We start from the raw sequence: 17,108 nt of genomic DNA, 5'->3' as shown, positions 1-17,108 counted from the left end.
GTCACGTCCTTTAATGGCAATCATTTTCCGTATGTTTAAAACTCATAGCTTTTTCACATTAAGATTGGTCTGCATCAGTTTAATCTGTTTCGATAATATTTCTCCGAATACTACCACACCTTGGCTCGCCTTCCCTCCTTTTAATCACCCCCTCGCACTCCTCCGCCCTTCCAGCTCTAACCCCGCGTTTCACTCCATCCCCCGTAGTGGGTAACTGCCATGTCTTAAGGAACAAGCAAGCAAGACGCGTGCCACGTGCGCGTGACAGAAGAAGAGAAGCCAGCGGTTGCGCTTGTGACGATTCCGCTTGCGACGCCGTGACGAGGTCAATCCCCCAGAGTGCGTACGTACCGGTAGATCACAAGGATCTACATCGACGCTGTGACGTCCAGGACATGTACCAGAAGGTGAGGCATCGTGCCCAGTCTCAGCTGACATTGGAAGCTACGGAAACCTTTGGTACGGCGCTCAGCCACCAGGACTCCGACGCCGGAACGAGCGTGGACAAGACGACGATGGCTTCGCCCGCGCACAATTCGGCTAACACTGCGAGGGCTGCGGTGTGCACTTGCGGCGAGGCCGATTCCGCCTCGCCCGACGCCCGCCTTGTGCGTCACGAGGTGCCAGCTGCCAAGGAAGCCTCGCCCACGTCCCCGCTCTCTTCGCCTCCGGGGAACGAGGTGAGGTGAACAATCGGTATTGAAAATTCGGCAAGCTGATGGCAGTTAACCGTCACGATGACTACAACCGGAGAGGAGCACAATAATGGCGAATGCATGATGCCACATATGTAGGCCGACAGCTAACGGTACTAAAGTTTATTTTTATTTAATGATCGGGTTTTACGTGCCAAAACCACGATGTGTTTATGAGGTAGTCCGTAGTGTGGGACTCCGAAAATTTTGACCATCTGGGGTTCTCCAACGTGCACCTAAATCTAAGTACACGGGTGTTTTCGTATTTCGTCCCCATTGAAATGCAGCCGCCGTGGCCGCGATTCGATCCCGCCACCTCGTGCTTAGCAGCCCACTACCATAGCCACTAAGCAACTATGGCAGGTGAGGCTAAAAAATTCATGCCTCACACTATTATCAAGAAAGCGGCGCTAACTATGCGAATTCTTTTCAAAACTCGAAACGTATAATTACGACAATATTTTTGGATAGTCGTTTGCACCCTACAATGAGTTACTGCAGTCACACATTCACTGTACTCTGAGTCTCTAACACGCATTCTGCTGCCGAATTTACAAAAGACAAGCGTTTACAGGAGTATGTAGAATTGAACTCATCAGCAGAGGTCTAACAGTGGAAGCCAACGCTGGCGGCAAGGTCTAAACAAGGAAACTTGTGTTCGTCCGGCTTTCAAGAATACGCACCCTTGCCGAAACGCTGGCTCCAGGTTGAGGCTTGCCCTGTTCGTTCATTGATAACCTCTGTGGACTAAGTGACACTTTGAAGTGTGGCGTTAAAAAAGTGAAGCGCAGTCTTTGGTGCCAGTATTCCCATCCGATGGTGAGGGTATACGGGAGTGACGTTTCATTCTAAAGACGCACGTCATGGCCCGAATGCACAAAATGTTTCGCTTGCAATTGCTCTTTCTCATTTGCCAGTTGCATTCGCTATGTCCAGCATTAGTATTGTCTGAAATATGCTCTGATGCACAGTTCTGCCGCAAGGGCCTTCTCGTGAACATGGGCCCATGTGTTTATATTGTCAACCGAAACAGAAATATTCTTGGTTGTATTAATTCCACTGCAATATTTATTCACACGAAAGAAATGAATGAACGCGGAAATAATGTCTAGGTGTTAGGCAATTATTAATGTGTGTTTTTTCTTGTTCATTTACGTCGAAGCACCGGTTAAAAAAAAGACAAACAATAGAACCGAAGGCAACACACAATATCTTCGAAATCATTTTTCACAGTTATCGTTCGCTTACGCGCTGAAGTCCCGTCTTGTACGTTTAGCAGCGCCTGAGTATATAATTAGTCATGTAACTCTCACACTTTGCCCAACACAATGCAGTAGCATGCAGAAACACGCATCTACCCCAATTACGACTGGTACAATGCGTAAGGTGAGGAAGTATGTAACTTATACGAATCATTTACCAGGCACGTGACTCCCTGCAGTGTCCAAAAATACGATTTCTAGCAGCTTTTCATATTTGATATATCTCTAAACGTTTCGACAATTGCTCAGCGAAATTGCGAAACTTTCGCACTGTGTTAGAACTCGCGTGTTGCTTTTGTTTGCGAAGATATTTGTTTGCTTATATGCAACTGCATTTTGGGCTGTTAGAAACACCTTGTTTCTTCAGGCAGGTTAGTAGACAGCATTTTCTAGCTGTACTTGCAATCAGCAGCGCGATAAGCCGCATCGCTTACCGCCTACATATGAGCCTTCTTATGTTCTATCCGCACGGCCTTCCACACGCATGCGGATGTGCGATAAACTGCGCATGTTGCACACACACGCATACATTTCCGTTTACACAGCTCGCGTCAACCCAGTGTAAACCAATGTTTCTGCATCCGCGTGTGACATAAGCACTTATTCATACGTCCGCACGCGTTGCGGAAATAGAGCGGGAGGACGTGCTAATTGACTCGGCTCTTGGCTTTTTCCCTTAGCGATCGAGGACCCACGGAAGCTGATGGAAGCAGCTGGTGTTGCAAGCGCATTTGCTATCTTTGCGCGTTGTTGTCCGGAAAATGATCTGACAGTATCACAAGTCCAGGCTTGGAAGACAAAGGACTATTATCTCAGGAACAGGAGAAAATTGATTGACTTATCGAATGACTTGCTGGCTCGACATTTGGGCTGATTTACCGAAAGACGAATTGAATGTCCGGCAGGCTACAAGTTTGAATGAATGCACGTATGACTGATTTTACACACCATCCCCCCCCCCCCCCTTAGGGTCCGGCATCGGGAGACCGGCCTTCAAGACGAGACGGGCGTGGCAGCCGGCATGACCGTCCGGCATCCCGCTCCAGTGGGCGCAGGCACCCTCTGTCCAGCGGTCCGCACCTGATGCTACCGTACGGCGAGGAACAGTTGCGCACGCTCAATGACCGGCAGCTCCAAGAGGCCGCGCTCACCAGCCAGCCGCAAATGGCAAGGTGGGTGGCGGAGGAGCGCGACGTTAACGCCGCAGCCTTCCACAACATTACAGCTCTTATACGTTCTTGATTAATAAAATGAAGTGTAACCGTAGAAGAAACGCACAATAAGAAATGTACACTGGAATACGCAGGAGCACGGAGCATCAAATGTGGTTGTGATCGCGTGACATTGCTGTTACCAAAACGCAAAGAACTATTATCAAAAGATACTAGTACCAGCAGTTGCGTCATCAAGATGGTGTCCTGCCGTTTTCATTGCTAAGATGCCTTGCCGATTTCGAATGATCGTGCAAAAAAAGAGCAGGATAATCCAATAGGTAGCGTGGTACAAAAATATAATACATTTGATGTCCAGGTAAACTTAAGCGAATTAAGGCCTATTTAAGTGTATTCTTAATTAAGTGTAGCCAACTCATGTGAGCAGCGGAACGGAAAAATTAAATTCAGTATCGAGCACCGTGCGACCGAGAAAAAAAAAAAACGCCAGCCGTGTTATTCTCGTTCATTCCACTGCCACTATTTTAGAAGCCTTATTATTGTTAACACATACACATATGCTTACCCCACTTATGGCAACACTCAAGGTTGTTATACAAATTTATGCTTGACGACTAAAATTTAAGAAGAATGAATCGCGAGCTTTAGCTTTTTTATAAATATCTGCATTGTGACATTGAGCGCACTCAAATTGTTGAACCACTTTCATTTTCCTTCCGCGAGACCACTGCGGCACGATCTTATTTCGAATAAGAAGGTTAAGTCTCGCTGACCGCGTTGCTCGTGTAGAAAATCTCTTAATACATGAAACAACATTGACGTATTTCTTTCCCCCCAAGCTCTTTGTCTCGAAATTCCCTTACTTTGAAGCGTGCATCTAGATTTGCTTGACATATCGTCCATAATTGTTCGTCCTTCAGGTGTGTCTCTGTGTTGGCTCGTTCAGCACTTACGTATTTATGTGTGCCGCGGATGAGTGCTATTAGTTTCTCCTTTAAGTTGGATATGACATTGTCTTGTTCGTTACCTACGTATTTATTTTTTACATTTTTGACGGTCTACCATTATTTAGACAATTAGCTGCTTATGGGCAGAATAAAAATATAATGACCAATGCTAGCATAATACATGGAAATGTATAAACCGAGTTTGAGATCCTGTGGCGCACTGTTTGGTCAGAATGCGTCAAAAGCGTCCCTGCATTGTATCACACGCCAGCCCAGAATCCTTATCCTTGAAGGCAGGGCAGGCCGCATATATTTTTGGTTATATGTTTTCTGAAGTTATAGTGTGCGCAGTATTAACCTCTCCCCACCCGGAAAGGACTACGTAATAAACTATATACGTCTTTAAATATTGCGTTTAGAGTTCACAGGACAGACGATCAAGCTAGATGCCTATAGCCATGCAAGATTAAAGGATGTTGGTTTGCGGTGCCTCTTAAACAATTTCTCGTCGATACTCCAGATAACGTGAGAATCGCGACTCCAAGTCGCGTCTCCAAGTGTGCGCCCCGGCTAGCATGTGAGAACTGTCAACGCTAAAGATACATTCCACAACCTGTCGTGCTTCTAATTCCTAGCTCCTAATCGCAGTCAATTCGCCAACCGTAAGCTCCTCGCGTCACGCCCTTTCTTCTGACGTCACCTGTCCACCCGCAGGGGCCTTGCGTACAGGCGCAGACGGCCGACACGGCACAGTCGCGCTTACAAGATGTGCGTGGGTTTGGCCTTCGTGGGCGCCCTGTCCCTGCTCGCGCTCGGGCTCACGGCGTTCGCCTACTTCCGCCGCCTGAGGGCGTCGATGCGCCACGAATCCGCCTTCAGGCGCATCACGCCGGACCAGGACATCCTCGGTCGGAGGACCGTGAGTGAAGGATTTCTATATCGTTTTTTCTTTTAATACGCAGAGCACATGCAAGCGTTTTACATGTATTACATGGAAGTAATCTGAAACAAAAAAGTCTGGATAACAAGCGCAGCTTCACTGTCACTCGTTCGCTCGTGGGAATCTCGCATTTTGCGCAGGCAGTCCCGAACAAAGTGGGCTAGTTCGCACTGATAAGTGCATATTAAAATAGAAAAAAAACTAGATACTTCTTGGACAATGAATATTACGGCTTTTTATTTATTTTATTCTTCACCAGAATAACTTGGGCTTGAGTTACATTTCTTCACAGAAAAGAAATAATTGTGGGGTAGGTGTTCGTTACGATGGCAAAATCCACCGGGGAAAAAACGGGAGCGAAGCTGGAAGTCTGGTACGGTAGATTTGAATATAAAGAACCTATGTAGCTAATAAACTATTTGCACCCAGAAAATGAAAATATTTGAGGACCATTTTCGTTTATCATTGATATTTAGTCACACGTGCACGACGATGGTGCAAACGAGTTGCTGTATCGGTCCGATGCCAGGGTGTTATGAGTGACTGATATTTCAGTGAATGATAACACAAAGCTGAGTAAGAGCACAGCAGAGGGAGCATTCTTATTTATGCATTTAATGTCAAAGCTATATGAACAGCGGGATCAGATAAAAAAATTCGAATATCTCAAGCCGCATGGGCCTGCCGACTTATGCTCAGGTTTCTGGCTTCTACTGGCTGCGCTCAGAAGTTCCTCGGTATTTCATGGCTATGTCAGCGTTCGGTGTTATGCTGTGATAATTTAGTGTTACGTTCGTCGGTAATCGCGCGTTTTGTAACTGCTTACTGTAGACAATACTGTGTACATAAGGCATCAGCAGCACTTAACAAGGAACGCAGCATTTCGTAGGGAATATTTTTTTTTTCTGTAACAGGCACGTTAGACGCAAGAAATAACGCCGCATGGCAGGAGTAGCTGAGGCTTCGGGCACAAGATCCACACTATTCTGAGAAAGTGGAGGTGTAGAAAAGTAACGTCACCTGCGATGCCCTAGTGATGCACCTAATCTGCATGAATTACTACCACTCGAGAGTATACCAACAGCCCTAGCATCGCTCATCAATTAAAGTTAAATGCTTTGAAAGCCGACTATTGCGCACACTTCGTTTAGGTGCACGATCCCTTTAGAAACTCCACTGCCTTAATTCTGCAACAAGAACAAATTCAAAATTATCTTCAGGAAGGTGTTCGCGCATAAACCTTTTGTCCTCACTTAACATCCGTTTGTTGGTGAATTACTGGAGTTACTGGAACCACTTTCATAGGACGGGTCATTCGTGATTTACGCCATGGGGACACCTTTATTGTTTTATGTTTTTTGTTGGCGTTTACAGATGAGCCGCCCGAAGGTAGACATTACATGTTTTTCGGTGGCTTAGTAATGGAGCAAGCAGCGTCCGAACTTGTTTTTTTTTTCAGAGATTTAGTGAAAATGCGGTGACATTTAGTTAAAGTAAGCTATGCCGAACCTAGATAATTGACGATATAGCAAACCTTGCAAGCATGCGAATTAAGTATTTCCACCCAAGCATTATATAGGAGGTACGCGGACAACTGGCATGAACCTGCTCGTTGCCGAAACTTTTCTGTAACGTGTATGCCTGACACAATGACACGGAACTGCCTCGCCCCTGTCGTGCTTGGTAACGAGTGCATTTTCGGCTACGTGTCCAGCAGTGTACTAACGAGACAAATGAAAAGGGCGACCAAGAAATGAGAAAGAGTTAGAGTGATGTTTCACTTCGCGAACGCGGGTGCCGCGCAAGCGTGTGGGTGTTATAGCGCACACGACGCTATCGGCCCTCGGTGTGCCTAAGGGCTGTACACTGTCGCCATTGCGTATCACATTCCATACAAAGCTCGCATGGCAGCGCCATACGCAGTAGCCGATGGAGTGGAGCACCCCCTTGTAAAAATTGGATTACTAAAGTAACTAGCATGATGTCACGCGCGCACAGGCAGACATGAACACTTCACACTCGATGAGCGCGGATACTCGCTGTCAAAGCACTCGCGTGAGGAATCATGGCAGCAGCAGCGAGCGAAGCGCCCATAGTGCTGTGCGCCCATAGTGCTGCACTCTCCCGCGTGCTCGCGCGCCTTAGTACGTTTCCCGACGCGCGATTTTCTTCGCCTACCGGCACTCTCATCGTTCGCTTGCTTCGTGGCTTCAGACATCGCCGATTGCGCTAACTGGCCAATCACGCTTGCGCGAAAAATATCTGCGTGCTTCCGTTTTAAAGCTAGTAGCTAGCTTTATTTGCCTATCTCGCACGTTGTGTCGGTCGGCTGTCGGACTCGGCACCGACACCGAGGGCGTGCGCCCTCGCACAACAGAGCAGCGGGTGGCGTTCATCGTAGAACGCGAACTATTATAGCTCACAGAGGTGAGCCTGCTGCTTACGTTACTACCGTCACATGTGTGCTGGTTAATGGCGCTGTTATTTACGAAATTTCGCAATGAAACAACGAAGGCTACTTAAGTACCTTATACAACAAATATACAAGCCGCCAAGTCGCATCATTTCGTTTATTAACTGAACAGGTTACTGGAAGCGTCCGACTTTTCGTTTGCATTAGCAATAATCTTGGATGTTTTTCCGCAATTTTTTTTCTCTCAATTTTTTGCAAGTGGTCTGGGCAGACTGGCCAGCATTGGGAAGCGCGTGCACCGAATGGCCGTTCGCAATCGAAACGCCCGCTACTCTAAATGCCGTAGTTTAGCTGTCCCACGTGGAGGAACGCCACCACTGGTGGAAAATCTACCACTCGACCAAATGCGAGTACATGAGTGCCCGGCAAAATTGAGCTGCATATGTCTCAGTCGGTCCTTGAATGGGAGGCGGCATAGAGTAGCCGACAGGTGTTGGCTTCCTTTCTATACGAGGTAAATCTCGATGAATCTACTTTGAAGAGCGCTCGTCGAGGTCGCGAGACGCTCCCAGGAACCTCAAAAAGAACTTGAGTGAACGGTCTAAATACCGACCCTTCTTTTTCGCACACCCACAAAAGTTAATGCAGTTCTTTTTTGACAACCGGCATCCTCTTTTGGCAATTGCGCACAGGGCTCTGGCTTTTGCGGTGCAATGTTCCCAATCGAAGCGCATATGGGCAACTACCGCATGATGACGAGCCAGGTGTTCTGCCTCTTCAACGCTTCCGCACATTATAGGCCACCCAGTAAGTGCGCCAACTTCCTGTGTAGCATCGCACGTACCTGGTTGCAACTACTCGCTGAGAATACCACAGAGTGAACATGGGTGTTATAAAAACAGTTACTCCTGAGAAAGTGCAATAATTTTACCTGCACTGAGAACATTCTACGTCTGATGTGCACCTTACGTTTACAGCCTTGTTCGAGCGGCTTCGTTACAAAAAAGAAAAGGATAATTGATTTAATTTAATGCATGGAACAAGCATTTTAGATCGTTGTGTTCATTGACAAATAATGAGAGTCCTCACCGTAGCGTATTCGCCCTATTCTCCGCACTCGTCTTCGTGGTAACCATGTTCATTGTCGTCTAGTTGCTGTCGCTCTCTTGGCGGTACTTAAGCTCTTCGTTCGAGTGACTAGTTATAGTTCTTATTATTTCGTCCATGATGTCTGGCGGTATGCCCTATCCAGCCGCGCGGGCTTCGTAAAACACTACCTCGAAACAGCACTGCTTTTTCATTTAAATATTATTTCTGTGAACTTGCAATACGTTAGGGGAAACCACAAAATATTTACGATATAGATCCTTTTGCACTTGGCAAAACAGTATCCCTCCCCCCTTTCTTTCAGTCCATTTTCACTATTCTAGGCAAATATGATATGGCTACACGTAAATATATATGTGACCGCAGACGCTTATCCCCCTTTGTGTTGTAGCAAATCGGGTGCTCTGTTGAGCATACCATATATGTGCCGTGACCGTAGTGTCACTTTCAGATACATTTGCTAAGCGGTAGCTACACATACTCGCGCAGGCCGCACATTTGTACAAAAAAAAAGAAAACGGGTTTTCCTGAACAAGTGATCTTAGGTTAAAGTCTGTGTGGCCTGTAGCGCAGTGCGGAAGCTTGTGATCTAATCGCTACCATTTGCGCCAAAAGTGTGAAAGTCCACACATGCCTCCCATGTCGAGTATTTCTTTTTCCTCAGCGTGGCGCTTTCCTCTGGGCAAGATTCCCGGCATGCTCTGCAGCCACGTGCTCTACTGGTCCGTGTCGCTCAACGACGCCGCGGAACTCGTGTCCCGAGCCGAAGACTTTGACTACGCCTGCAAAGGACTCGATAGCGTCGCCGACCTCAAGCGACGCTTCATGGCCATGAAGGTAGAAACAACACACTCGTAAACGCGCGGTGCGGCGAAGCTATTGCCCTGGTAGAATGCGCAGTAAGCTACAGTTCCACCTCCTTTCTTCAATGAGATGCGTGCGTCTTTCCATTTATTTCCGTTTGTTCACTCGACCAACAGTCATCTCGTTGGTGGGCGTATGTGAACCTTGAAAAGAGCACTGAGAGAAAGTGCGAAAAAAAAATAGAGAAATACTGAAGCTCGAAGAGTATGGTATAAAAGTTACAAACAGGGTTAAGGAGAAGAAAGGGGGTTAACCGAGGGGCCCGATTTTTTTTATTTCATCATTCATCATTAGTACAGAAGGAGGTCCCGGAGTTACAAGAACTGTCAGGGGGACCTCCTATTAGTAATTTAACATTGCATGAATTAATACATTTTGGCAACATAGCAACGACAGACATCAGAAAACACGAAGTTAATGAAAAAAAAATAAATACAAAAAGTTGCTTATAATAATTGAAGTTCAAAATACAGCAAATAAAACAGATACAGCGTATGCATAAATACATATGTGGTAATTGACACGTTAATGAAACACAGGAAATGACACATGTCAAAGAACACGGGGTTATTGCAACAGATAATTAAAAATAAATATATGCTTACAATACGCAAAGTACAAATGTTATATAGGCTATGCGACAAAAAATTTGAAATGTCTAAGAAAGGATTAAAAAAGAAGACAAAGGAAGATATAGAATAACGAATAAATAAAGGCTGTCGATACAATAGGTAACTATTAGTCATATCATAAGAACGCAACAAACACTGACACCAAGGACAACATAGGGGAAATTACTTGTGCTTAATAAATGAAATAAAGAAACGATAAACGAATTGAAATTAAAGTGGATGAAAAAACAACTTGCCGCAGGTGGGAACCGAACCCACAACCTTCGCATTTCGTGTGCGATGCTCTACCAATTGAGCTACCGCGGCGCCGTTTTCCCATCCACTTTCTTGGGTATTTATGTGTCCTAGTAGAACCCTGGGAGTGTTAGCCAGTGCCACCACTCACAGACCTTGGCGGCGGACGTGGAACGTCTTCTTTGCCGCAGGCGTCACGAGAACAGGGTTAAGGTGTCTCAAGAAGGCTCGCCTACGTTTACGTATAAGGGGAGCCTATTTTTCTTAAGCTTGCAGCGGGCATGTTTTAAAAGAGAAACAGAGACAGTCGTGTAGGGTACCGGCGTCGTGAAATTATGCTTCCCCAATACATTTCCTCTACTCCGACTCATTTATTTCGCGCTCAATGTGTCGTTCAAACCTTAGCACTGCCGCTCGGATTCATGCGTCACACTGTCTCTTTCGCGCTGTAGTTTTGGTCATCAGTAATTAACATGTAAGTTGCTGTTTTATTTGAAAGTTTTTTTTTATTTGTGTGGATAAAATGTGGCGTTTTCGTGAACTGTCCAATGCAAGCCAAGTGCCAGGCGTGAGTTATTTTTATGGGTAATTTTCGTAAGTGCTTTCTTAAAGCATGATATCGTTCCAGCCTCTCGTGATCCTTTATATCTCACCTTGCCAGAGGAGCGTAACTATGAAAGAATAAGGAAATGGTAACCTCGTCCATGCTTTTCGGATGAACTGGCTCAATAAAGTTCAGCGAAGAAAAAGCGGCATCATGCGAAATTTGAATTGTGTTGAAAAGTCTCCTTCACGACCGATGTTTTATATTAAATATCTTTGGTCAAGCCGTAATTCGGACTCGGTAGTGTGCTGTTCGAGAAACAGTATCGTATGTAAATCAACTATACGAGAAAGTCAACATGCACTGTGAAATATCATCTTGGACATTCAACTCCGTTTCGAGCATTATTCGCGAGGAGGCCTTAATCTGAGACACAAGAAATATAACGAGAACGCGGTCATAAAGACGTTAGCTTTCAGCTGAGTGCATCGCTAAGCCGTTCCCTCCCCCTCCTCACACCTAATAAAAAGCAAAATCTCATGCGATGTTCTTTGCCACAATGCTTCAAGTGTATATATTTTGTATATATTTTGTATATATATTTTCTGTCAGGAGGTCCCCTTTCAGCCATATGCTCTGGGACCTCCTTCTGTATACTTATGTAAACATGTATGTCTCCTCCTTATTAAAGAAATAAACTGAAACTGAAACTGAAACTGAAAGAGAGAGTGAAGTGAAGAGGCCTCAAGAAGTAGTCGCATGTTAAGGGCCAGCAAAGTTGGCAACATGATAGTGTATTGCTATATTGATCATATAGAATCCTTACGGCCCCACTTATTGCATGCATCATTCACAGGTACACCTGGTACTCAGCGCTAGCAGTCCCCAAGAAAACGTACGGCTCTCAGAAATTGCCGGCAACGCCAGGCGGCGACGTAGGTTGGTCTCCGAGTTTAGGGCGTGGGCATTGCGCTATGACTTCGACGGCGTTTTCGTCGCCTGGAACGCGCCACGCGGCCTCAACCGGACGGCGTCACTGTTCCGCGCGCTGGTCGAGGGCCTCAAGCCGCGGTTCAACGTGGGCGCCATTTTGCCCACCTCGCGGGAGGCACTCGCTGCCTACGATCTCGAAGAAGTGTTCGGAACCTTGGACTGGGTCGTGGCCACAACGCACGGCTTTTATCCGGGACCCTTCTGGAATCTGACCTCTTGCTCGAGCCCCTACAAGTGAGTTTAATGATCCCGCAAATAACCTTCGCGCTAGTCTTTGCGACTACACTTGCTTTCCCTGATCGCCTTCTTTTGGGATTCTGGCGCGTGTTACGGCTCGTCCTGCAAAAATAAGCAATAATTAATAGAAGCACTTTACTGGAGAAATTGTATTTAATGTGTCTTCCCCCGAACTTTGTGGGTTCACTTAATGTTGAGTCATGGCTGCGCTGTAATGCGTGCAGGAGGAAAGTTTGCCTTAGGTGGTTACCAGTTAAAGGGAACCCATGTGTTGGTCTATCGTGGCCGTTTTAACTGCGTGGTTATCATGGGACGTACCGTTCCCGACGAACCTATGCAGGGTGGCACAATACCTAAATACGTATCCCAAGTGCATAACTTCACTTGACGGAGAACCTTGACTGTGTAAATCCCGATCATCATCAACCTAATTAGTTCCACTGCAGGAGGAAGGCCTCAACCAGCCATTCCCAATTACCTTATTCCTAATAAAGAATAAAGTGCGCATATAGGTCCGTCTTCTCCGTTTCGGTGCATCTTTAGCATATAACTAAATGCAGGAGCAAGATAGTAAGGAAAGTTTTAGGAAGCCTGCCACAAAGAATCGGCGACAGCTACTTCAGTGACACGTCCTTATTGTACTGGTCAGAACACGCTATGTTCATTCTTTTCAGATTAAGCTGGAAAACCGATATAATGTTCCCTTTTAATTTGCGCATTTTATTTTGTAATGCGAATCTGCGCATCTCTCGAGGTATAGTGAGCGGCGAATTTTGAAGGGGGAATCAAATACCTGCTAGTGACGCTCGTCCTGTTAATACTTCATCTGCGCACATTTCGATAGAGATGTCGTATCTAGATGCAATCACCTTTTGCAGCGTTTTACATGCTACCATATTACTTTAGAACGTAGAACACGGCACTCTCACTTAACAGGCCCGCTTCTATACCTGAGAATAGCGAGGCGCTCCTACGCCCGAACAAGCCTAGCGCCTTCACATGCGAATCACTTCGCTATGGAGCCCGTTAGTGTTGCCGTGCACCCTCGTAGCGGGCATCAGGGGTTATAATTTTTTAAGCTCTTTATTTGAACTTTTAAGAATCGCCGGTTGCAGATAAATTATAGTGCTTGATATAGATTATTCAGAGTGGCTGACATTACTTGCACGAGCAATTGAAATACGTATTCAACTAAGCGAAAAAAAGTCGGTAATGCGTAATTATTTACTTTACGGCACATATTGAAATTCACGAATTGTAGCCGGTGAGATTGTAAGCCGCATCCACTTGGAATGAATTTTCAGAGCACCACCAGTTTTGAGATACGAGGCACCGAACTCACCGTAAAGGTGCATTGCTGTTCCACGTACTTTATCAACAAAACGTTATTTTATGCATTGAATCGCAAAAGGAACTGAAACGCCTGTGCATTTCGTCTCGCACTTCGAGAACTAATATCTCAAACTTGTTCTCATCCTGCAGATTAAATTCAAGCGGATACGTCTTGCGTCGTCACTGGCTACAATACGTAAATTGCAACATGTGCCGTAAGGTAAATAGTTAAGACGTCAATTTGTAATTTATTAAGTTAAATGGGTTTCTATTTCTTGTACTAGTCATGTCCGCATCTTCGAATAATCCAGCTCGAGGAGTGAAATTATGCTACGTACCAAAGGTGATCTTAAAAATTCATATGAACTTAAAAACGAATCACCCCGCATATTACGCAGCAATTCGGAGCGCGTTCCATCGTGAACGTAGGAGCACGAGCGTAAACTTTCCGCGGGTCCTTTGTGTTGCAGGGCCGAAAATCGCGACTCGATCCAGCAGCTTCTGCGCTACTACTGGAACAGGCTCAACGACCACATCGACCCGAGCAAGTTCTGCTTCACCATCTCCCCGGCGGCCGTGGGCTACAGGGTGCCGCAGGAAGGGCTCTCGCTGGACATGCCGGCACGCGGTCCCGGCAACATCCACGGCGAGGCGCGCGATCGCGGAATGCTGCGATACGCTCAGGTGTGCCGCGACGAATCGCAGGCGGCCAAGGACCTGTCGGGGCTCTGCCTCTACGCCCGCTACGGAGGGACGTGGGTGGCGTTCGAGAACGCCAAGTCCACCAGCGCCAGAGTGAAGAGTATCATGCGCTGGCTTTCCGGGGTCACGCAAGCGGCCAACAAGAGCGCCCCGTACTGCATGACGGTGTGGGACCTCGACCTCGACGACCATCTGTCCCAGTGTGGGGAGCAACCCTTCCCCATTATTGAAGCCGCTATTCGAGAACTCCCATGATGCATGGTTGTGCGAGTGCATTATTAAACGTGAATACCGCTCCACTTGTTTAATCAGCGACGCATTGCAGACCTTTCTCTCGGTCCTAATTGTGTTTGATAAGTAGATAGTATCGGGATATGAATTTTGCAGGGTAGTTATTTATCTCGTTTACTTTCGGAATATATGATCGAAATTGAGTGCGATAAACGAAGTTTTTGTATATGTAGGCAATTGGCTCTTGGTTAACCTTACTTAAGACGCTGTAGCCATGCTTATGCCATGTAGATTTTACAATTTTCCAAGTGGTGTTGATCTCTGCAGGTTCTCAGCCAACCTCCGATGGAACTTGCAAGACAACAGCAACAGCATCTGCGGCTGCGGCTGCGGGTCATGCGTCATGGTCGATCGCATATTTCAAGGTTGCTACCAACACTGGTTTCATCCGAATGTGTCTCGCTCTTTCCGTTTTCGGTTTGCAGGTGGCCTGCGAAGCCTCCACATGTCTGAAAGCTGAGTACTCATGCACTGACCATCCGCAGACCCCATCACGCTTCTTTATAAAGGACGTTAAAAGAATTTATATGTCTTATACAAATGAGTCGCTTAAAAATATGTTAAAGGGTCACTAAAGTGAAAAATGATTTCTGCTTCATCAGTAAATTACCGTTCTACAACACCAAAAACACCACCTTTACTACGATATGACGTTTGGTAAGCCAGAAAAAGTGCAAGAACGAAACACGGGTGGCGACGCCTACTTAAGTTTCCGCACCTGGGCGCTGTGACGTCTTGGATTTTGATGGCATCTTCTAGGGCCTACTAATTATATATAGCGGTACAGATTGAGTACATTTTGTTCTAAAGGAACCAAATAATAAACATGGCAAGTTTCGGGAAAATTTATTCAGCCAACGCGACCCAGATGCGAAAACATACTTTGGAATCCCTGACGTCACGCTGACATACCGGCGCTGGAGTGTCGGCGTGAAATTCAAATACTAATACTTGGACCTTCATTTTTCCATCTAATATTCAAACTATTTTTTTAAATGACTGCCTGGAGGGTCCTCAAATAATCCTTCATTAGTCTAGATTTATTGTTGCGCTTTAGTGTCCCTTCAAGAACGCTTGTGTCGGCAAAATTAAATCATTATTTTGACTTAGGTACATGCTTGGCATCATGGAGCAGCCCCAATGGTCTTCCCTATTCATACATATTTGTGAATTTCCCAGTTTTCTCTGATAATGTCAGTTTGCTCTAAATTATAGTTCCTGCCGATGTTCTTTCTTTTCCATGTTTACACCCACTTCGCCTACCAACTAACTCTTAAGTCAAGCTTTAAGAAACACTACTGGCGACTTAATCTCCTGCATGAGTCCACTTCAATCAACAAACATTAAAACCAAATATGTTTTGAGCAGTGTTAGTGTCCGATGATACGTAATCAGCGACTATCAATATAAGCGAAACTAATTTGGAATTCTCCCAATTTACGGAACCTCTTGGGACAGTAGTCGACAGAAAACCACAAGTACACCAGCTGCATAAAGCCGTCGTAGAATGACTGGTAAAGCATTATTCTAATCTGCATTCTCAATATCAATTATCGGAGGTGGATGACAGCGGTCGTGGTGATTATGATGTTGAGACAAGTGGGTTGCCTCAAATCTCCAGCTTCCCCTACTATCGTGTCTCTTCACCCACCTTAAACAGGAAATACAATAATTTGCTCTGGTTTAGCACTACTTAGGTGACATTAAAAAGCAGAAAAAAGATAAAAGGAGTCCATCAGGGCTCACATTTTCGTCGTTCTTCACGAAGATCTGGCACCAATCAATAGAAATATAGACAATCGCCATCGCCTTCATTTTCACGTCTATACTGTTGACGGTGTTGAGCGTTCCATTGCAATCACCAGCACCATTATTGCCGTAGCTCAAATAATTGCAGGCTCAACAGTTATATCGTCGTTCGAACGCATCACTTTCTTTGCACGCGCGCTTTTTTTCCTCTTTTATTGGTGCCTACTTCTCGATAGCAATTTATATCCTTTTCAACACACACTGCATGGAACTTCGTGTCCCAGATTCCAATCGGCGGCGCGTTGACTGGTTTGATAAAGCACAACGCCGGATCACTGAATCCTCCTGCTTCAAACTATTTATGTCACTACACAGTTACCAGTGACGAACTCGGCGTTTATGAGTGACGGCTGCAGAGTCGGGGATGTGCAAAACATTAATTGCTGAAGCTGCGTGCAAACATTCCAGATTTAAAAGTAAAAATTCCGTTTGGTCTGGATCATTCGTAGTTATGTGCACTGACGGTGACTACGCATACCGATCAGCTCACTAATAGCAACTGCGCATGTGCTGGCGGCGTACAAAACTACTGCGAGCGTAGAAAAATCGCCAGTTTGCTTCGTCAGCTCGTCTCCGTTCCAGCTTGCACTCACGATCGATAAGTGAATCCCTTTGCATTCTTCAGTTTCATCGTCTGTTGGTTTTATATGATTGAGATGCCGTGTACGATAGAGAGACAGGAAGTTGTGTTGTTTTTCTCAGCCTGGGAAGCACCGTGACTCACGACGCACGCCCAGTGTACAAATAAGATGAAACACGCCCTGGATAACCCGAGACCGGACCCGGGGAATGGCGAAGATTGCTTCTAACAGCACGCGGCACGTGGCGCCGGTTCGCCGTTGCGGACAAAATTGCGGGCTCCCACACAAAGACCCTCGGGCTGGCAGGGTGGAAAAGGACACCGCCCCGTATTACTCCTAATCCCGGCCACCGG

At 46.0% G+C, this 17,108-nt stretch overlaps 1 protein-coding gene across 2 annotated transcripts; it reads left to right on the top strand.

Moving 5' to 3' along the window:
* The first annotated feature begins 251 nt into the window (after positions 1-251).
* Positions 252-14,373, top strand: LOC139046950 (chitinase-3-like protein 1). 2 transcript variants are annotated; one of them, XM_070520878.1, is made up of 8 exons: positions 263-407; positions 473-680; positions 2,927-3,129; positions 4,791-4,995; positions 8,122-8,236; positions 9,201-9,373; positions 11,667-12,037; positions 13,843-14,373. In XM_070520878.1, the coding sequence occupies exons 2-8, from the start codon at positions 516-518 to the stop codon at positions 14,327-14,329; spliced, it is 1,719 nt and encodes a 572-aa protein (XP_070376979.1). In that variant the 5' UTR covers positions 263-407; positions 473-515; the 3' UTR covers positions 14,330-14,373. The 2 variants fall into 2 exon arrangements, with proteins under 2 accessions (XP_070376978.1, XP_070376979.1); XM_070520877.1 differs by having other exon boundaries at positions 252-680.
* The last annotated feature ends 2,735 nt before the right edge of the window (positions 14,374-17,108 follow it).

This window comes from Dermacentor albipictus, chromosome 6 (assembly GCF_038994185.2).
Source record: "Dermacentor albipictus isolate Rhodes 1998 colony chromosome 6, USDA_Dalb.pri_finalv2, whole genome shotgun sequence".
In the NCBI taxonomy this organism is placed as follows: Eukaryota; Metazoa; Arthropoda; class Arachnida; order Ixodida; family Ixodidae; genus Dermacentor; species Dermacentor albipictus.
This window is presented reverse-complemented; position numbering and strand designations above follow the sequence as displayed.

Coding starts and splice junctions, on each gene's coding strand:
- LOC139046950 (XM_070520877.1), top strand. CDS start 396: ATGTACCAGAAGGTGAGGCATCGTGCCCAGTCTCAGCTGACATTGGAA. Junction 4,996..8,121: donor ACATCCTCGGTCGGAGGACC/GTGAGTGAAGGA, acceptor AATTGCGCACAG/GGCTCTGGCTTTTGCGGTGC. Junction 9,374..11,666: donor GACGCTTCATGGCCATGAAG/GTAGAAACAACA, acceptor CATCATTCACAG/GTACACCTGGTACTCAGCGC.